The sequence below is a fragment of the Schistocerca cancellata genome, chromosome 6 (assembly GCF_023864275.1).
Source record: "Schistocerca cancellata isolate TAMUIC-IGC-003103 chromosome 6, iqSchCanc2.1, whole genome shotgun sequence".
NCBI lineage: Eukaryota > Metazoa > Arthropoda > Insecta > Orthoptera > Acrididae > Schistocerca > Schistocerca cancellata.
The window spans coordinates 434,093,110-434,115,205 of NC_064631.1; the positions used below are offsets into that span (position 1 = coordinate 434,093,110).

The window sequence follows — 22,096 nt, forward strand, 5'->3', positions numbered from 1 at the left end:
CTCTCATCAAGTAAATATCCCATAGTCAGGAAAATGAAATAATAAAAGAAAGCGGTCTGTGGAATTTTTCATCGCTCGTTTTATAAGATTTTTAATTTAATGTATTTTTGTATTCTTCTTATGTTAAGGAACTTTTTTGTTTCGTTGATTGCTTCACACCGTTCTGACATTTAGGTTCCTGCTTTTGCTTTCAATAGTTGGCTATATGACACCATGTGTTTAGAGGGGGAGAAGCTGTTTACATTGGAAAACTGATATTTTAGGAAGTAATTCGAATGTAATCACTTTTTGATAAACCAAAACCAATAAAGATGACAATAAATAAAATTTTGTTTATCAGAGTACAGTTGTCAAGCTTTAGATTATTCTGTTAATAACGTTTGCAATGGTTTAATCAAATGTCAAAATTTTGTTCAACTGTCATTTTGAATTGTATGGCTATAGTTTAGATGTAACGTCGTACAGAGTGGTGTAATTGTAGTTCTGCATGCTGTATAGGAACCTAAATACTCTGCGAGTGTAGTTTGTAAACTGACAATTTACGGTAAATGAACAGGGTAGGGCGAAATGGAAGAACTACGGATGGTCGTTCAAGACGAAGGAAAATCGGCGAAACATTCGATTGCCTTTCACGTACCTCTTAACCAGACACAGCTAGACTCAGGTATGTTCTGTATGGTTTCATATGCATTGAAGGTGTAGTAATAATGGAGCCTAGTTACGACGGTGTTGATAAACATTTGACAGCTGCCGACGAACTGCGCTGTCAGTATGTCCAGTTAAATTTTATTAATCTGTTTCAATGTGCCTTCAGTGATATTGTAATCCAGATTTATCCTACTTCGTCGTTAATGTTTGGTTTGTTTATGAACTTAATTAATACTTGTATCTGGTTCATTTTTGATACTGTTGCTGCCTTTCTAGTTTCACAGATTTTTTTTATGTCAAGAAGAACCATGAGACATTCATACACATAACTTTTAAAATTCTTGAAGAAACTCCAAAAAGTTTTTAAATTTTATAATAATATATGTATTAAGAATTAGTTATACTTTTATGCTACATTAGCACTGCAAATGTCAGTAAATTGACAAACCGAGGATCTTTTCATGTGTTTTCGCTGAAGACAAACACGGATAAAAGAAGAATTTAAAATGTACCTCATTAGCAATCTTTTTTACAAATTATCTAAATATCTAGATTCAGTGTCTGAAAATTTCTGTTAGCTACATGGCAGTTGGCACTGTTTTATACGCTAATACAGTATGACGAATAATAACGTTTTGTACATAGGACTCAGTAGGACTATTACATAGGCTATATAAAATTATTTTCTTTGAAACTATTTTGCAATCGAGGAAACAGTAAACAACTAATAGCAGATTTATAAACAGCAGACAGCAGCAGCTTTTTCCAGAGTAGCAGCTTTCTTATTAATTTACGCAACGGAAGTGTGAAGTGCATGAAGCTGTATAGTGAAAGTTTTCTGTTAATACAGCCTGTACACTACATTTCTGTGATGTCTTTGTCTTGTACTAATGTGTACTTTAGCTCATTCCATATCACAGAAATCTCTCCTCCTTGGTGGGATCTACAGAGCATGACAAATAAATGAATAAACTTTGTTAGCGTAAGTTAATTTTAAAATTTTTCTGGTGAATTGAATATTCAAACAAATTTGGGGCTTGCTGCTGGTCATAGATTAATTTCTTCCACAATATATGCCCTGTCGAAATATCGTTGTAGGAATAAGACGACGACTGACTGATGCCCAAACTTAGTCTTTTAGCATTGTTCATAACATGCTTGCTCAATTTATAAAATTGAACCTTCAACTAAAAATTTGTCATTCATGTCTAATAACAATGCAGCGTCCTCTTACCCCCACCTTCCTCTGTTGCATTTTTTTTGTGGGTGATATACAATATATGTACACAATATGCACTAAAATACACCTTGGGGGTTTGTCTATTATGTAGTACAGCATTTCTGAATTTGCCTTGTTGTTTTAGGGATTGCTATTGATAAATGCTTCACTCTGAAATGGACATCTATATCGCTACATACCAATCTATTACAAAAATCTTTATTTTTCATTCAGATTTGTAGCTTTTCCCAGCTCACAATCAGACTGTTGCCGCTTAGATTCCAGCTATGCTGCAGATCAGTCTATAACTACTACTTTAGATTTTGATGGGTAACGAGTGAGGTGGCGTGGTGATTAGCACACTGGGCTCGCATTCGGGAGGACGATGGTTCAAACCTGTGTCCGGACATCCTAATTTAGGTTTTCCATGATTTCCCTAAATCGCTTCGAGGAGATGCTGGGATTGCTTCCTTTGAAAGGACACCACCGTTTTCCTTCCCCATCTCTCCGTAGTCCTATGGTACCAATGACCTCTTTGATAGATCATATTTCCTCCTCCTCCTCCTCCACCACCACTTTTTTCCATGTTTAGTAATAAATATTTACATAATACTGATAACTGGAGCAGAGAAGATACTGTTTGTAATTACATCAGTAGTATCTGGTAATATGAAAGAAGAGGTAGCCTTCTGTGTGTTTCCAAATTAGGAAAAAAAGGTGCAAAAATTAACTCAAATTTTATATTTTCTTTTTAAATTTGTAAGTTAAAGGAAGCCCATAAGTGTGCGGGTGTCAACAAAATTTCAACACTCCAAGAGGGAGCTTTAATGCAAAACATCTGCTAGGTCTCCAGTACTTTTGTTTTATTAGTTTTATATATTCTGTTTTTCTCTACTGTTTTAAGAGTTATTTACAAAATATACATTTTTAAAAGGGCCATACTGTTTACAAAAATTAAGATAAAATGAAAATACTTTATTTCTTAACACTTATGATACAGAGGGCTAATTTTCTTTTCCAGAGAAATTCATGACCACGAGTTGACTTGGCTTGTATGATTTGAGATGAAATAACACATGAGAGTTATGATCGCTGACTCTGCACAGGTGTCAGACAATAAACAATATTATGGCAAGATTTTGACCAAAGTTAGGCAGGCATATTGCCACAAACAGTGTGAGTTATTGATGAGAGAGAAGTGATTCTTCTGCAAGGCAGTGCATGTCCCCATACAGCAGCTCTCGCCAAACAAAAATTTAAGCATCTCAACTGGGAAACACTTCAACACTCTCCCATAGCCCAGACCTATCTCCCTTTAACTTTCATGTCTTTTATCCACTCCATTAAACTATGGAACATTAAAGGTACAACGATGGTACTGTGCGTAACACAGTCACTTCTTGTTCCTGTCCCAGGTGGTTCATGAGAAGAAAGATTGCTGACAGGCCTCTGTGTGAACTTGAATCTCTCTAAATTTACGTTCATGGTCTTTTCACAAAATATATAGCGGAGAGAGCAACAGATTGGTAGACTCTTCTAGGCATGTATGCCCTCGGAATTTTTAACAGTAAAGCACACCATGATGTGGAATGCCTCATTTATAGCACCTGCAGCTAGAGTTGGCTGTGCATCTGCCTAACACTAAGAAGAAGCAATAGATTTGTTGGTTCTTCTAGGAACGTACACTCTTGGAACTTCAACAGTAAAATACACTGGTGATGCAGAATGCCTCTTTTGGAGCCTCTGCTACTGAAGTTGGCTGATTGTCTTTAATGCTTTCATGCTTACTAAATGAATGTGTAACCAAGTGCTTTTCTTTCTTTGGATCTTCTCTTTTTCTTCTATCAATCCTATCTGATGAGCAGTACTAAAGTATTAGCTTAATGAGGGTTTTGTAAGCTTCCTCCTTAGCGGGCAGACTAAATTTCTTGAAGATTCTTCCAATGAATCTCAGACTGGCATCTGCCTCACATGCGTTAAGATTTATGTGGTCATTCCATTTAAATTGCTCCTTACACCTGATTATAGAAGTTTTATGGACATGATCACTTTCAGTAATAGTTCTGCAAACTTGTAATCACACGATAATGGTTCTCTCTGCCTATATATGTGCAATATGTCACACTTGTTTATCCTGAGGATCAACTCCCAGTCTCTACACCAACCATCATTCCTGCACATGTCTCTCTGCATTTTACTATAATTTTCTAGTGTTACAACTTCTGTGTATACAATAGCATCACCTGCAAAAAGCCTTATGCAGTTTCTGATATTATCCACTAGGTCATTTATGTATACTATGAAAAGTAATGGCACTATAACACTCCCTATGGATATGCCAGAAGTTACTTTTGTGTGTGAAGATTTCTCTCTATTGAGAATGCCATGCTGTGTTGACTTTGGTAGAAACCCTTCGGTCCAGTTGTACAGTTGGTCTTTTATTCCATACACTCGTATTTTGTTCACTAGGTGGCAATACGGAGCTGTATCGAATACCTACAACAAGGGAAGGAAGACATTAACCTGGGTGCTGATGTCTGTACTTTCTGGGTCTTGTGGATGAACAGAACGAGCAGGCTTTCACATGATTTTTGTTTCAGAACCTGTACTGATCCCTACAGAATAATTTTCAGTCTCCAGAAACGTCATAATATGCAAGCGTAAAATATTCCAAAATTCTAAAGAGATATGAGCTTTCAGTTCTGTGCATCTGTTTGATGACCCTACTTGAAATTGGGAATGGACTGAGCCTTTTTCCAATAATTGGGAATACTTCACTCCTCCCGTGACCTACAGTACACTGCTGCTATAGTTGGATGATGATTGGGTTTAGGCTTGTTCTGCGCAGCTATGTCATGCATACTCCAATAGTCAATGACCGTTCAGCAGTATTCTGAGTGCTCTGCTCTGAGTGCCGTAATTAATGCAAGCATTAAATGTGATCGTAGTGAGTTGTTTAGTGAATTTCTATTTAATTTGTTGTGAGTTATTATTGCTGGTGATGATGGTAAGTGATAAATCCTGCATAAGTAAGCGAGAGACATAATTTGAACGATATATGCTTGCTTCCAGCAGAAAGCACACGCACGTGTGTACCGCAACCGTCACTTGGTATCATCAACAATGTCCTCCCTGTCTGTGCCTCGACATGCACAAACCCGCTTTGTTCTTGGATTGGACTATAGAAGAGGAGCTAGTTCTTTTGAATATTCATAGTTACTTTTGCTCTTGTACCTTGTTATGTGAAGTTTGATGAGATAAACACTTACATGGACTTTAGAAACTTGACTTCTTTGGCCACATTTTTATTTACTGGTAGTAAACTCCAGAACTTTGTGATCTGAGTGTATGTTATTGGATTTAGAAGAGTACTTTAATTAGGAAAAGTTAGATAAATTGAGCTATAAGAAGTAAAGTGAAAAAAAAAAATGAAGGCCAAATAGAATTTAAATCAGGGCATAAGATTTACTACAGACAAACAGAGCAGAGAGGAAATTCAGAATCAGTCTTGATTGAACTTCATTTCATACCATGGGTTTTGATGCCAGTTTTGTCAGTAAGCAGCTTTGCGGATTATGTCACACTACTGTCTCACTGAGGCTTTGATATATCTAGTTGAAACTAACTCTCTCCCTCTTTCTCTTCTTCCTGGAGATAATTACATTCCTTGTGTCTGTACGCAGCATAAGCTGTCTACCTGTGGACATGCCCAATTTAAATTCTGGATGAAACCCATGTTAGTTATTTAAATACCTGTGCTGAACAACATAGAAGTTGTGTAAAACACAATTCTTATAAGATAACTGCATTGGGAATCTGCAAGTATGGAGATTCCAGATTGAAATTTCATTGTACACACTTGTAATTACAGTACAACGTTTTTTGTAAGTAATTATGTGATCATAACATAATTGTCCATCAGCAGAGTTCAACAGTCAATGTGCCTGACTGCTACTGGATCGCCAGGGTTCAGTTCCAAGTGTTAGACAGTTTTTCCATTGGACTAGTCGACCGTAGGTCTTCTCTGTTACTGTTTGTCATTGAGGTGTACCATGTGCATTGTCCAGCTGTTTGCAGCTTGTACTCAGATTTGTCTCACCATCATGGATGTTATCCTTTCACCCTCTCTGGGTCATCTTTCTGTTCTGGCTCCATCAGGTGTAGATGCGTGACACACAAGCCACCCAACTCTTTTTAATTGAAAGGGCTTGCATCTGAAGCAGCCTGGGGATGCAGTACCACTTCTTTGTGGGGTTGGGTCATTGTGGTTTGTTGAGGCGAGGGAGGAGGTCAATGGTAGCATTGACAAACATCATCAAAAGCCAAAACATTTTATTAAAACTCATGTGACTACACTTGCTGTGTCTCAGGGAAGGCAGTGGCCACCCTCCTTCACAACTTGTGGCGAGGATGGTGCTTGGCGACAGTGAGCTGTTGGCTACTAATGCATGGTGTTGTCAGTTGGGAATGCTGACTCCAGACGCTTATACCATGGCACACAGCCTAGGTAGTGGGACAAGGTCACTTGCAGATGAGGCCAGTGGCCCTGAAAACTGCCAAATTGTTTGCAGGGGATGCCACCTTCCAGTGGTGGATCTTGCCCTGGGTATTGCACCTAGGTAGATGCCTGCACCAGCACGGAAGGCTGGGCAGTTGTACCACCTCTGTCACATTCTGCTGCCCTATATGGCAGGAGTGTGTTCACTGCTAGAGTTGGCCAGTAGGCAGCCACTGGTGGAGAAATACCAATTCCAAGGAGGAGGATTTGGCATGAACTCCAGGTACAGCATTGGAAGCTAGAACTTGTTGTGGGTTTGTGCTCTTTCATATTGCCTGGCCTTCCAGCATGGGTCTGTTGTATCCAAAGCCATTGATACACTTGCTGATGTCTGTGCTAAAATTAAGTTATCTATACCAGTACACAGCCCACTTGTTGTGCTGATGTGCTGTTTCTAGCTGCACTCAGAACAACAAATCCATGACCTGGTGGTGTGGAAACAACTTGGCTCACTGTGCAAGAGCTCCATTTTACCCCTGCTTTGCATTATTGCAGTGCTTGGCCTAGCCCACTACATGCTGTCTAAACAGCTCTGATGCTGCAACCAACATGCTGTGGCACATTATCACCCACTAGCTGCTTTCCACTGCAGCGGCTGAGCTGCTAGTTTCTGCAGTAATGCCCAAAAAGTAGTGGCGGAGTTACATTACCTCCCTTTTCTGGAAGATCCTGTCCCCAGTTTCTCTACCTGTGACTGCTCCACAACAGTTCTTAGTATAATTGGTCACAGTGTTCAATATTCAACAAGTTTTTCCCTTAGGTGCTAGGTGGCTTGTATCACAACATTCAGAGGCTGTGAGTTTATTGTGTAGGCTTAGTCCTCTAGCTCCACATTTCCACATTGGTCCATGCACTATCTGGCACAGTACCAATTGTTCCGAAAAGCCACGTCTGAAATGTGATTTTTTTAGGGGTTGTATCTCTTGTTCTATTGATCACAGAGAGAAGAGGTTAAATGTTTCAGAGAACCTTTGGCCTATTGACCATTTGTACTCCTATTGGAAGAATGGGCATACTGTACCTATCCAACGGTAATGGCAGAATTTAAACATTACACACTTCCCAACCCAGGCAAATTGAGCAAATCTGTTGGTTTTTTTGCATTAGGTGTGGTCTTGGGTCAACTGTAGATGGTTTACAGAAGTACTATTTGTTCATGGTGAGAAGGAACCCAGAAAAACCATTATTTTTGGGTACAAAAAGTACGACTTGTGGGGATGGCCACTTCTGTAATTTAAAGTCATGGCAGATCGTCCAAATTTTTACCGTATGTTCTTCTGGGGGAACTTAAAAATTTTTTTCGGTATCAGTATCTGTTACTGAGATCCAGAGGTTCAAAGTTACCATACTTGTGCACATAAAATATGCACACAATACCTGGTCTGAGACATAAAGTCTCTTTTAATTGGTGTAGTGAACCCATGGCAAGGGTTCTAGGGTCACCACAAGGGCTCTGAGGTCACTAAACTATGTTTTTATTTAGCATCTTTTCACCAATAAAACTTTGCCATGCTGTGTCTGTATACATGCACTTCACACCATACAAATAAGCCCCAACTGGTACAGCAGCGACAAGAAACATGCTAAAACGGGACTAACATGCTTGAAAAGAGCTTAAAATGTCTGCTAAAAATTATGTAAAACTGGAAAGACTGCAGATTCAGTAAAATATTTCTAATAACTTTTTACTCTTTCAAGATACTAATTGTAAGCTGGAAGTTTTTAATGTGTTGTGTTTGATAGAGAGAGAGATAGATAGAGGGGGGGGGGGGGGAGGGAGGAAAAAAATAGTCAGATTTTCTGTTAACCTTTATTATGCATGCCTAAGTTGTTTATAATGTCAAAGTATCTACATAAACTGTAAAAACTTAATTGGCCTACACAATTTGTTTTATGTAAGCAGCACACCCTGCTGTAGCAGGAAGAAGAAGGGAACCAGCAGGAAAATGCTCCTGCCAGAGCATGAAAAAGGCAGATAAGTTCCTCTTTAAAGACTAATGGAAAACTGGGGAACCAGCTGCCTCAATCCTCATTCTGACTTCTTCGCCAAAAATTAGCATGCGAGAGGAAACAGTGACTGATTGTGGGAGAGAGAAAGTGGCAGAGAGAGAGAGAGAGAGAGAGAGAGAGAGAGAGAGAGAGAGAGAGAGAATAGAAAGTATCAGTGAGAGGGAGACGCTGAGTGTGAAGGCTTTACTACAAAGAGAGACTGGGTAAAAGGATTTAGAATGTTTTGTATTAAAAGGCAGTGAATAAGTTCACATGCCAAAATTTTTGGCGAGCTACATGGAGTGAGAACTGGTGCAGCTGGTTCCCCACTTTTCTTCTATCAGAGTCTTTAAGGAGCATCATGTTCATGGTTTTTTTCCTCCAATAGGAGCATTTTTCCAGTGTTCTATTAATACTCCACAGTTATCCCAAGCCTTCCTTTACAACTAGTGGTTTCCATTTCTGCTCTCAATCTCAGACAGACAGTTCCTTATCAAATTTGTACAACCCAACTTAACTTGGTCTTGCCACCATGGTATTCCTCATCATGTTGCTTAACCAGGGGCCCTATGCCCTGCACAATTGTGCTTTGCATCATTTTAAATACTAGGAAACACATTTATTTCTTATCACTACTCGCGTTGTAATGCCCAAGCACACAACAGTTCTTATTTCTCACTTACAAACTCATTCTCTCTCAGTAAATTATCCTTATCAAGTCACATTTAACAGTACGTGTTCAGACTCTATTAAACTCTTATGCTTGGCATCTCATCTGTCTGGCCACTGGTTTCCTTAACCCATTGTTTTGGAACATCATTCAGAACTCTATGTCCCTGTGACGACAGTCCCAATTAAGCATTCCCAGAAAACGTGTTACCAAACCTATGAACGACATACAGTACTACCACTCACAACAGTCAACAGGTACTCTCACTTATCTCTCTCTTACTCTAGTGCTGATCATAGACTGAATAAACTGAATAACATCTTTTGTATAACCTTGAGATACAATGTTAAAGTGCTGTGACACCCCACATACGCCCTCAGCTGGTGTGGTGGCTGTTTTATATCTGTGGCCTGCTTTGTTGACTTGTTTACCCCACTCAGCAGGGCATAAGCAGACTTGTTTAACCCACCCAGCAGGGCATGCCCAAGTTAGCGCTGTGTGGCCCTAAGTAAGCAGAGCCAATGATGTGAACGTCTGCTGTAGTCTCATAGGTGTCCACTGCTACCAGGTTAGAAGATCACGTTGGTGCAAATGGATGGCGGTAGTACAGCCCTGCCTCCAAGGCAAGAGTTCAGTTAATACTATGGAGCCTGGGGACAGCTCATCCGCAGTGTCATTCCAAGTCCACAGGTGTGGACTTACAACCGTGGACTCATCTGGTGGAGATGGCTGCCCAGACCAGCTTTGGTTGCTGGCTGGCCCGTAACATGATGGAGTCTTGCGTGGACCCATGGTTGCAAAGGATATTACCAGACTGCACATAACTGTGTCAGAATCTCGGGATTTTTGTGATTAATAGCACTCATTTTGTGGTGGTACATTGTCTCCAGGCACATACAAATCAACATCTTTGCGTCTCAGTGGTTGGCTGCTTTGTAGTTTCGTAGCCTTTGTGCAATGTCACCACAATTGTGTGGCTATGCCCAGCTACCTTGTGTGCAAACAGGCTCACACGTGAAATAAATCCTCCACACCCACTCGCCTGCCTGCTTGTCTTGCATGCAGTTGCAGTGGAGCTGCTTCTCACCCAGAAACACCCAAAATTAGTGACTCCATTATAGAACCTTGCGATAGCAGTCCACTGGCAACAGTTTCCCATAGCTGGAATTCTAAGCTTCACTACATGTTCCCAAAGGTAAATTTTAGCATGATGTTTGGACAGAAAATTTACTGTGAAGTTTACTTTTTACCCTTCATCTATTTTACACCCTCATGCACATCACATCTGTCCACAACTGCATTGTAAACAATTTGCGGCACATGTCAGCAACTTTCGATGCAAGGCTGTAACACAGTGCTTGCACACCATTATGAAAGTCAGGCACAAACTCTTTAATGGATTCCACCTTCTCGATCTAATTGCAAACTGTTCGAATGTGTGTCTGCTTGCTTCTCATATGTTCAGACTGCTCCTGAGGTAATACATGCATTTGTATCATTTCTCCCTCAACATCTGCAACAGTTTCCCATAGCTGGAATTCTAAGCTTCACTACATGTTCCCAAAGGTAAATTTTAGCATGATGTTTGGACAGAAAATTTACTGTGAAGTTTACTTTTTACCCTTCATCTATTTTACATCCTCATGCACATCACATCTGTCCACAACTGCATTGTAAACAATTTGCAGCACATGTCAGCAACTTTCGATGCAAGGCTTTGACACAGTGCTTGCACACCATTATGAAAGTCAGGCACAAACTCTTTAATGGATTCCACCTTCTCGATCTAATTGCAAACTGTTCGAATGTGTGTCTGCTTGCTTCTCATATGTTCAGACTGCTCCTGAGGTAATACATGCATTTGTAACATTTCTCCCTCAACATCTGCAACACGACTATAAACACCAACATCTTCCTGAGCCTTCCATGTAGTATCTACAATAACATCATTGTCTGCAGTTCCACTGTACACAACACAAAAGTCTGTGGCACACATACTCCCCTATACATTGGCCCACACTCCACACATTACCACTGAGTGTAGTAGATACTACTGCACTTAAATTACACATGTTGCTATCCATACACTTATTTCTTTTTACACAGCCTGCACTCACTTCAACTGCCACTACAGCTCCTTCAGACTTCACAATTCCACATGATATCAGTGCTGATATACTAAGCTAGGTCCCTTAATGTCAACAACATTAGTACCCTACACAGTGAACAACTAGGCACAATGTCATTTCCCTCTTCATTAATCATTTTAACTTCACCATTCGTAAGACTGTCCCACCAGGCATCAAATTATGGCTTACTATCCAAAGTATTGGCAAGTTTAATTACATTAACAGCAGTTGGATGTACTGCAGGAACACGTAAAGTAGACACAGGCCTGTTCTCCACCCTTTCAACTTTCTCTTTCTCCATCCTCTCTGCATCCTCTCTTTTCAAACTTTCCCTCTTTATCACCTTCTATGTTTCCTCAAATCTTCACTGTAAATCTCCTCATACTCGGGGACATGTGAAAGGCTATTTCCTTTTCCCTAACCTGAAGTGCTTCCAGTCTCTTAGACAACTTTACATTGTGCGCTTGTCTCTTAATTACTTTACCTTTTACAATTCCCAGTACCTCCTCTCTAGTAACTCCTGTGGTATTGAAAACCTCACTCAAAGGGTATTGACCATGACATGATTGCCCTTTATCAATTACACAAACATAAGTGACAAAAGTTCCTAAACATAATACTACTCAAACACTGTGCACTGTTTTACATGTTTGCATACCGAGTCATATTCCTTCTCAACCCTTTTGCCCATTATAGATAGAGAAAATTGTAGTGCACTAGGGATGGGATGCAGCAGCGGTTCGTGTACCGAAGTCAGGAGGTAGATGGTTGACCACCCGAGGGTATCAATCAAGGTGATGTTGGGGGTAGATGTTTGTCTGATGCCTGAAGATGTTATTAAAACAGAATTAAAATATCAAAAATTTATTGTCAACAAAATACAGCAGTTGATTTATCAATGTTCAGGTAGTGGGGCTGGCAGTGGCACTGTGCCATGGAAGTGCTGGTCAGCACACCACACGCAGTCAGGTAGCGCATTGAATCAGCTACAACGATGACACAAGGTTGACAACCTTGCCTATGTTAGCATACAGCATTGCCTGCACCAAGTGAAGCTTCACACAGCTTCTGGGATATTTTCCAGGGCTCTTGTGACCCTCTCATTGACTGTGCATAGTGAAGGCATCTACCAGCTCTGCTCAGAGTACTTGAAGTCATGCGGAGAAGTGATATGGCTTCCCTACAGGAGAGAGATGGGCAGCGATGTAGTCTGTCACAGAACTGGAGGCAGGTGGCAGCAAAGGCCTGTCCCTACGATGATAGATGAGGATCTGCTCAGAGGCCCTGCTGGTTTAGCCTCCAGAAGGCATATCAGATGGGGGTGGCCAGAGCTCCCGATCAGTTTTGACTCAGTAGTCAGCACTGCAGCTTGTAGCGTTCCTTCTGACAGGACTTGCTGCTCCGTAGAAGATTGAAGCAGAGGGTGGACTGACATAGGCTTCTCCTCAGAGCTGGATTGCTGAAAACTGAATAGAACTCCACCGGAACAGTATGTATACAGGATGGGCTCGTGTGCCCTGTGTCCACAGCAATTCTGGCTCAGGTACCCAGCTCATTCACTGTGACACAGTAGCTTCTGTGGTTGCTGCTGCACCATCAGCAGTCCTTTCTCACTTGAATTCCACCTGGCTATTGAGCCATTTTACTCTGACTCTTGGGTCGCCAAGGGAGTTGGAGGTCTTTGAGGTTTTTCTGTCTGCACCAAGTATATTGTTCTGTGTGCTACAAAACTTAAACACATTTCCTACAATTCTCAAATTCTGGTGTCTTTCCAACTATACAGTAAATGCAAGAAAACACATTAATGAAAGGACACTTAACCATAACACTACCATAGTACTTCTTACTGTAACTTAACTACTACACCTGAGTAGCTGCTCATAATTATTACAACACAAACAATTAATACTCCTTGACAGCACTCAGCTACACCTCCTGAATTGCTAGACCTGGATAACAACTTAAGTACTCTTAGCCAATGAGCCATATCCCTTGCTTTTGATAACACATGTTCCAAAATATAACATTCTTATTTATACATCAACAGAACATTGTGTGTGATTACCCTACACATATTGAAGATACTAATACAATTAAACATTTGATAAGAGACCCACTGTCTATCCATGACACTTATAAATATGGGGAGGAGGACAAGAAAAAAGGAGACTACACTCATCTCACCATATGTTGATCAAACTCCAACTGGTAATAGTAAAGTCATCTTCTTCACCCACTGAAGCCTGTTTTAGGCATTAGACATTCCCACTTCTGACACCAAATGAAATGGTGATGGGGTGTTGATCCTACTGCTGATGCCAACGGAAGTGTTTCAGACATGTAGGACTACTTGTGTGTGGGGTTACATCATGGTGGTGTGGTGAGGATGTGGGAGCAGACCATTGGTAGCTTAGACAAACATCAAAAGTTCAAATATTTTATTAATACTCTTTCGACTACACTCATAGTGTCTCAGTGAAGGCAGTTTCCACACTCCCTTACAGCACGTTACAAGGATGACTGTTGGTGGCAGTGTGAGCTGATGGCTACCAAGCCATGATGTTGCTTAGGTATGCTCATTACAAGCTTATGCCCTGGCATGCTTCCCAGCGAGCAGAACATGGCCACTTGTGAACAAAGCAAGTAACAATCAAGACAAGCAGGTTACTTGCAGGGAATGCCAGCTTCCAACTGGATCTCATCCCTGTGACAGATGATGTCTGGTGCCTAGATGTCCTCGCCAGCATGAAAGTGTGGGCAGCTGTATCATCCCAGTCTCGTCCTCCTACTCTCCAGGGCAGGTATTTGGTCACTTATGGAGAGGGTCAGTAGGCATCTTGCTAGTGGAGAAGTACCGAATCTGAGGTGATGGATTTGGCATATGCTACTAGCAGAAGGTGCGAAGGTCAAATCTTGATCTGGTAGTGACTGTGTGCTGTCCCATATCACACGGCTGTCCAGTGTGGCCCACTCATATCTGTAGGCAATGCTGGACTGCTGATGTCTGTGCAAAAACTAATCATTATTTATATACGTTCAGAGTCTACTTATAGTGCTGATGTGCTGTTTCAATCTTCACTCAGAATAACAAATCTGTGGCAAATGGTGTGAAAACAGCTTATCTCATCCTGCAAGAGCTCAGTTCTGCTACTGTGTTGCATTCTTGTGGTGCTCGGCCTAATCCGCCTCATGCTATCTAAGTAGTCCCAATGCTGCAAATGGCATGCTGGCACTTTAGTGCCCTCTATCTGGCTTCCATTGCTGCAGTCTAACAGCTAATTTCTGCGGTAATGCCCAAAAAGTAGTGGCGGCATTATACATCCAACATTGTGCTACATGGGGGTGATCTTTTTTTAAATAGCAGGAAAAAGGGGGGAGGGGGGGATTGTAGGAGAATTACATAACAGGTAGCCAGTTCTTCATTGTAATAACCACACAACCAGGCCAATTTAGCTTACTCATAGTTATTTATAAAGTTTATAATTCCATAACCATACAGGAAGACAAACACAATGAGTGGCAAGTAGAGCCTTTGTTAGAAGCATAAGTAGAGTGATAAAGAGATAAGATGTAGGCTGCCCAGTTATTAACTGTTACGCATGCATCTATTTCTGTATCATGTCCTTTCTTATAGTTACAAGGCCTTCTTACATATGTGACTGGATACTATGACTAAAATATTGACTGAGGTACTTCTCATTCATGTTTCTTATCTTTCTAATGAGCACAAGTAATGGTCTTCTGATGTGCATTTAATGCAGACAGTTTTCTTACACATGTGACACTTTAAAAATGATGTGTTTACAGTGCTGTCAGGCTTTACCAGGCGACATGTTCGCTTTTCTTGTCTCTCAGTAATATCTTCAGCGGTGACAAAGGCACTAGGATTCCTGGTTGCTGTGCATCTCTCAGCAAGCTCCTCTACTAATTGCAGTATGAAGTCCCTGTGCTTAAATTTTTTTCATTTAGAGCATTGTGCAATACCCAGATATTTATCCCAGGCAAAGGTTGTAAAATGTGTGAACGGCCAATATCTGGATGATGATTTCACTGAGTATTTGTAAGCCATTTGGCCAATCATGTCCACTCCATATTTAGACCAATTATAAAGTGTAACTGTATCTAGCTTCTTTTTCAAACCAGCCTCAATTTTCACATAAGGATGCATTAGTGCTGTGAATCAGGACATTCTTGCTGCTCTTTCCCTGGTAAACAGTCAATGTAGTATCATTCTTCTTCAGTAACACCTTACTCTTCTTTTGCCTTCTTGACAGAGACTGGTATTTTCCTGCAAGATCAATTTATGGAGCCCACAATACTTGTAACATCTGCTTTCAAGGTTTCAGACACAGCCAAGGGGGTGAAAAAATTGTCATAAGTGACATTTCTTCCCTTACTTATATAAGATTGCACCAGCATAATTGTTGCAATTGAAAAGTGTGTCTGTGCAGCACATAAATAAACAATTACAAAATAAAAATTTAAGTGTGCATACCTTCTTCATCAGTATTCAGTAAATGATCATGCGGTATAACATAATCTTCTGATGAAGAATCTGAAACTACAGGTTGTGGCAATTCTTCTGCAGATAAAAACTCCAGTGGCTCACCCTCTGCTTCATGAACCAAATTTTCATTTATGGCACTTACAATGTCCTCTTCTGTTCTTAGATGTTTGGCCGTAATCACTGTATATGTTGCAAGCATTATTTATACAGTTAGAATCGCTATCTACTAACACTGTATTTTATGGAACAAAGCACTGACGGTGTGATACTTGTGTAGTATGTTGAAACATGTTTCAACCTGATTTCCCTCCCCTCCACTGTTGGAGAAATGTAATACCATCAGGAAGAGACATAAAAGTCTCTGCTTTTCTAGGTGAATTTGGATTTTTCTCTTTTAAGGTTTTCCCAAAAAATGTAGATTAAGTGTCATTGTTAACTAATTTATTTGATACAAAGTCATAGAAATTCAGCAGTATACACATCAACACAAAATAGTGACCAATGAAGGAATTAGGGAACAGATCATGTGTGACCCCACTGCAGTTGTAGTATTAAATTCCCACATGTTTAACACTATTTGTGACTACTTTCTGCATCATTGTAATGTCAGTTTGATTTCTTCCTCCTCCATCAGCAAGAGCCCTGTTATCTTCAATATTATTTTGTAACTGAACTTGGCGTTACAAATTTGTAGATCATTTGTTATGATGAAGATTATTAGATGCATCCCATCATGTAAACTCCTGTCACTTAAGCTAAAATTTCCTTCAGTTGATTTGTAAATTTTCTCTTTTCCAAATTTTACGTTAATATTTGCTAATTCAATGTTAGTTTGTATTCTTTCTTACAGTTACATGTCTGTTCTAGGGTTTATATTCTTGTCTTTGTTATCCTTGTGGTCATGTGCATTTAAAAGTATGGCATCCTGCTGTTATGCTTTTATTGCAATGTAGTATATTCTTTAGTTAATGTGTCTTTCACTGAGTGATGAATGCAGAATCCAGATTCAAACTCCCATCATGTCTCGGAGTTGGCATGCATAATAGTTACACTTCCAGTTGTTATTGAAGAAGTGATTCACTCCCTCATGTCTTGGAGCATTCCAAGAAGTGCTTCTTTTTTTTTTTTTTGCTCAAATGATATTACACTATATCATTTGTCAAATTTTGAACACCGTTCAGGGGGATGTCTGTGACGGAATTAGGCTACATACAAGGTCTGTCTAAAAGTGTCCGACCTTTGATTTTCCCGGGCAAAATAGAGACAATAGCGCGGCGCCACTGTACACAGTAAGGGAAGAGACCTTTATGTGCGTGCATGAATTTTGTCCCTGCCTTCCAGCATGTCAGTCGCTGCCTGTTGGTTGCTGAGTGAGGTGCTACACAACGTGTTCGTCGGATTACCGATTCTCTCATGATGACTGAACGTGTTGAACAAAAAAGAAAGTGCGGCAGGTGCAGAGCAAATTCAAGGTGATGCTGACTGTCTTCTTTGATGTCTCTGGAATTGTGCATCACGAATATGCACTGGAAGGACAAACAGTGACAAAGGAGTACTATCAAGATGTTCTCCGGTGACTCAGTTCTGTGCAAAAGACCAGACATGTGGACGGTGAAAAACTGGCAACTGCATCACGACAATGCCCCCACACATTCATCCGAGTTGATCCAAAATTTCTTGGCCAAACATGGAATTATAGCTGTTGTCAGCCTCTCTACTCTCCGGACATGGCTCCTTCTGACTTCTGGTTGTTTCCAAAATTGAAGATGCCACTGGAAGGATCCCATTTTAAGAGTAGAGAAGAGATAATGTGGAAGACGATGACAGAGCTGAACACCATTCCAAAAGAAGACTTCCAGAGGTGTTTCCGGCAGTGGAAGGATTGGTGGGCTAAGTGTGTGCAAGCACAAGGGGCCTACTTTGAAGGGTATTAGGGTCCCAGCCCCGTCATGTATTCGAAATATTTTTTTCTGGCCAAAGGTCGGATACTTTTTAGACAGGCCGTGTATGGCTCCTGAAGAGGAACAACAGTCTTTTCAGTATTTGCAGATGAAACAGTTTTGATGATAAACTGGTCCAGTCTCATAACATCAAATGATGCAATCTTGCTATGTTGGAACTGTGAATGGCTGAAAGCAAGGGGAATCTAGTAACATAGTACTCCATTCAAATATCCAGGGGAGGACTACTCGTGAAGATTCTGTCATCGGGTGTGGGGACGTGGATTTTTGTGGGGTGAGGGACTGTAAGAAACTGTAATCAGGTAGGTAGGGTTGAAAATTTATGAGTGGAAATGGATAGGTTAAGATTAGAGTGCAAATTAATGAAGTTTAGTGGTAGAAAGAACACAATTTCTGGTTAGATGAATGCAGCATTTACCAGTACAAAATCAAATATGGGTAATGCAGTAGGTCTAGATATGAAGAAGAGAATAGGAATGCAGGTGAGCTAATAAGAATAACAAAGTGAATTCAGTATCATAGCCAAGGTAGACACAAAGTAGATAGCCACCAACAGTAGTACAAATTTATATGCCTACTATCTATGCAGGTAATTAAAAGATTAAACTACTGTATGATGGCCTGTAGGAGAATGTGGACCAGGGGAAAGTAATGCAAAGGGGAGCCTCCTGGTAGTATTTTGCATAGAGATGAAAGAACAATTCATCGTGAACACTTGGCTTAAGAATCATAAAGGTGGTTATGTACATGGAAGAAACTTGATGACATCTACCCCAAGTGTTTATATAAATTATGTAATGGTAGGACTAGATTTTAAGTTGTACACTTCCAGGGGCACACAAGACTCTGAACGTGCTTTGATGCCGATGAACTGCACAGAAGAAATTGCAAGAAGATAAGAAATGCAGGAGATGGGTCTAAACACGTTGAAACAATCAGAGGTTCTTGAGAATTTCAGAGGGAGCATTAGGCAACTACTGACTGAAACAGAGGAAGGGGGCACGATAGGAAATGAATGGGTAGCTCTAGAGATAGTACAGTGAAGTTTGCCGTGAAACAACTAGGCAAAAAGTCAAGGTCCAGTAGAGATCATAGGATACAAGAGACTGAATTTAATTGATGAAGAGGGGGAAAAAAGAAACAAGTGAATGAGGAAAAAGAGATTACTGATGCTTATAAAATAAGAAGAATGGTGAAGCAAAAGTGGCTAGAGGAGAGATGCAAAGCTATTGAAGATATATAGCTATTGGAAAGCTAAATGTCACCTATTGGAAAGTTAAAGAAACCTTGGGAGAAAAAGGCAGTAGCTGTGTAAATGTCAAAAGCTCAGATAGAAAGCTAGTATCAAGCAAAAGAAAAGTCTGAAAAGTGGAAGAAATATTTTGAAGGACTGTTCAAAGGAAATGAACTTGTAGAAAATGAAGGGGAATCCCTAATGTGGGATTGGGGGTGTGCTACAACTGTTATGAGAAGAATTTGACTGCACACTGTAAGATCTAGAATCCACCTGGAGCAGAAGAAGACATTCCTTCATAAGTAACAAGATCCTTGGAGAAGGTACCATGACATAACAATGTAAGAAAACTTGAGGCAACATTGAGACAGTGAATTGCCTTAAAACACATACTGCCATTTATAGCATTAGTACAAACCATCCCAGCATTTAAGTTAAGTGATTTAGGAAAATCATGGAAAACCTAAATCTAGACAGCTGTACAGGGTTTTGAACGGTTATTCTCCTGAATGCACGTCCAGTGTACTAATCACTGTGCCACCTCGCTATACGAGTCAAAAGAAACGAAAGGAAAGCAATAGTTGAGGAAGAGGTGAGACAGAGTTGTAGCCCATCCCTAATGTTGTTCAGTCCACATATTCAGCAAGCAATAAAAGGAATCAAGGAAAATCTGCAGAGGGAATTAAAGTTGAGGGCCGAAGAAATAAAAACTTCGAGCCTTGCTAAAGATATTGCAATTCTGTCAGACATGGCAAAGAACTTGGACGATCAGTTGAACAGAATGTATGGCATCTTGAAAAGAGATTGTAGGATGAATGGTAAACAAGGGTAATTGGATGTAATCAAATAAAATGGTTCTGTGCTTAGGGAATCAGATTAGGAAATTACACACTGAAAATAATAGATAAGTTTTGCAATTTTGCAGCAAAAGGAGTGACATTGGCTGAAATAGAAGGGATATAAAATACAGGCTGTCAGTGGTAAGAAAGGTGATTCTGTAAAAGAGAATGTTTTGTTAAAAGTTTGCAGAAACACCATTCTTTATACAGATTGACATAACATTATGTGCATCATGTAGCACTACTTATGTTCTGTTCAATAGTTTTTAAAAATGAATTCTTTATAATAGTTGGTGGATAACTCCCATTTATGCTAGGAGAATCGGATTTCATCACAACTAAATTAAACATCCTCACTCACTGCTAAAATAGTGCTATAATAGCATATTGAAGGAAGATCATTACATTGTATGTACTAAGACAGCATGCTAATATTGTATATGCATGACAGTACTGTTAACCAACCAGGTCCCATTGGACAGTATGTTCACTCTGTAATGCAAATGCATTTTACAGAGAAGCACTTAGTGGCAGAGCATGGGAAGATGTGTGTTCTTGTGATGTATATTTGGTTAAATAACAAGCAGCGGTATACAAAGTACACTATGCCACACACCATAATATGACTTCTGGTGTATAGATGAAGATGTATATGTAGATGAAGATGAAGAAGATATGCAGCAAATGTTACCGATATGTGACAGTGCTGTTGTTTTGCTTTGTTACAGGGAAAGTACTAGTACGCAAACCTCCATCATCACCTAGACCGACAACAGATTCCAAAAAAGAAGATCCTTTGCAAATCTGTAAAAGAGCCCAAGAGAATTTAAAACCTGGCCCCCGTGTACGATCGGCGTCAACAGGCAGAGACAAGAAATCTGGTAATGTTAGAAGTCGAAGTTTCTTCTGTTTTACAGTCACAGCTGATAGCCTTCCGAATCAAGCCACTGTCATGTTGTTCTTTTCAATGATTCTGTATTGCTTGTGATATAACCCAAATGTCTTTCTTTGGCAGTACTCACTAATAGGAATTTTTAACATGTTGCTTTTGATATTTTGTTGCAGAACTTCAAGCAAGATATTGGGCATTTTTATTTGGAAATCTTCAGAGAGCTGTTGATGAGATATATCAGACATGTGAAACTGATGAGAGTGTTTCTGAGTGTAAGGTAGAGTACATTTGTGTGTTACAAAAGTAATAATAATGCCGTTGGCCCATGGGGCGAGTAAGCTAATGTTGGTGTGGCACTCAACTAGTTTTTTGAGTCATTTCGTGCTATTTCTCGTTGAGAAGCCGTATCGTCATGTGAAACACAAAGTAAGTTCTACAATATTTTGGCAATGTGCCATGTAAAGTTGAACCAGTGGGAAGCAAGACCACTCCCTACATCACAAGCAGAAAGCAAAATGCCATACCGTACTTGTATTCAGTAGAACCCCATATTTGATGGGTTTTATGTTATGTTACACCCTGTGAATATATGCTGTTTCTAAGCAACAGCATGTTGAATGTCTCAAGATGAATCATTATTGTTACGAGTTGTTATAATAAAATGACTGGAAAAGTCATATTGCTGGTTAAAGAATTTTTGTTTTTAGTTAGTTTCACATCATAACTTGTGTATAGTGAGAGTAAGCCGTTTTCAAGCAATGACTCATTTAAGATTCATGAAAATATGTCATTATGATTTATTATATAACTAAGAATCAATAACATTTCGCAGAATAAAAAAAAAAAAAAAGACACGGAATATGCATTTCAGCTTAGCGTTGTTGGCACTACGTCAGAGAACCAGCAGTAGATTGGACATGGGTTTGTGTCCTGCTTTATCCAAATGTATTTTTCACCTTTGCATTTTCCAAAAAGTTGTGGTAGTTTCATACAAAATTAATAGAAATAATTTCTGTAATATTTGATGTTATGTAAATATGAGTGTGGTCTGTCAAAAGTGAGTGTGTTTGATTTGGTGAGGTTTTATTAGCTGATATCTTTCCTGAGTGATCATGCGTCTTCCATTCTTGCCTTATTATATGTTCATGGATATCAAAATTTTTATTTATGTATACCGCAGAGAGAACAACATGACTAGCATACAGCCAGGAAAGGTAATGTTCATTTTATTAGAGCTAAGATAGGAATTCTACACACATTCATTTTTATGAACAAACTGTGTGGTTTGTGAACCACATAAATCTGACAACCACTGATGAGAGCGCTGAGGGTGCAAAATCACATCAACCAGCTCATGCTGCGTGCCAGTGGCACTCTCTCTTGTGATGTGTGCACGTCAACATTAGCTGCCTCGTCCCACGTGCTGACAGCTTAACAATTAAAAATTGAG

At 39.8% G+C, this 22,096-nt stretch overlaps 1 protein-coding gene across 5 annotated transcripts in view; it reads left to right on the plus strand.

Annotated features, from left to right (window-relative positions):
- Positions 1 to 213: 213 nt before the first annotated feature.
- Positions 214 to 22,096, plus strand: part of LOC126088119 (S phase cyclin A-associated protein in the endoplasmic reticulum) — a 581,441-nt gene continuing 559,558 nt past the window's right edge. For 2 of the 5 annotated variants that reach the window (XM_049906218.1, XM_049906220.1), the window contains exons 1-3: positions 232 to 664; positions 20,483 to 20,635; positions 20,820 to 20,923. In XM_049906218.1, coding sequence (XP_049762175.1) covers positions 568 to 664; positions 20,483 to 20,635; positions 20,820 to 20,923 — 354 coding nt within the window. In that variant the 5' untranslated portion in view covers positions 232 to 567. Of the gene's footprint in view, positions 665 to 20,482; positions 20,636 to 20,819; positions 20,924 to 22,096 lie in introns of all 5 variants that reach the window. The other 3 variants (XM_049906222.1, XM_049906223.1, XM_049906219.1) reach the window with 2 other exon arrangements.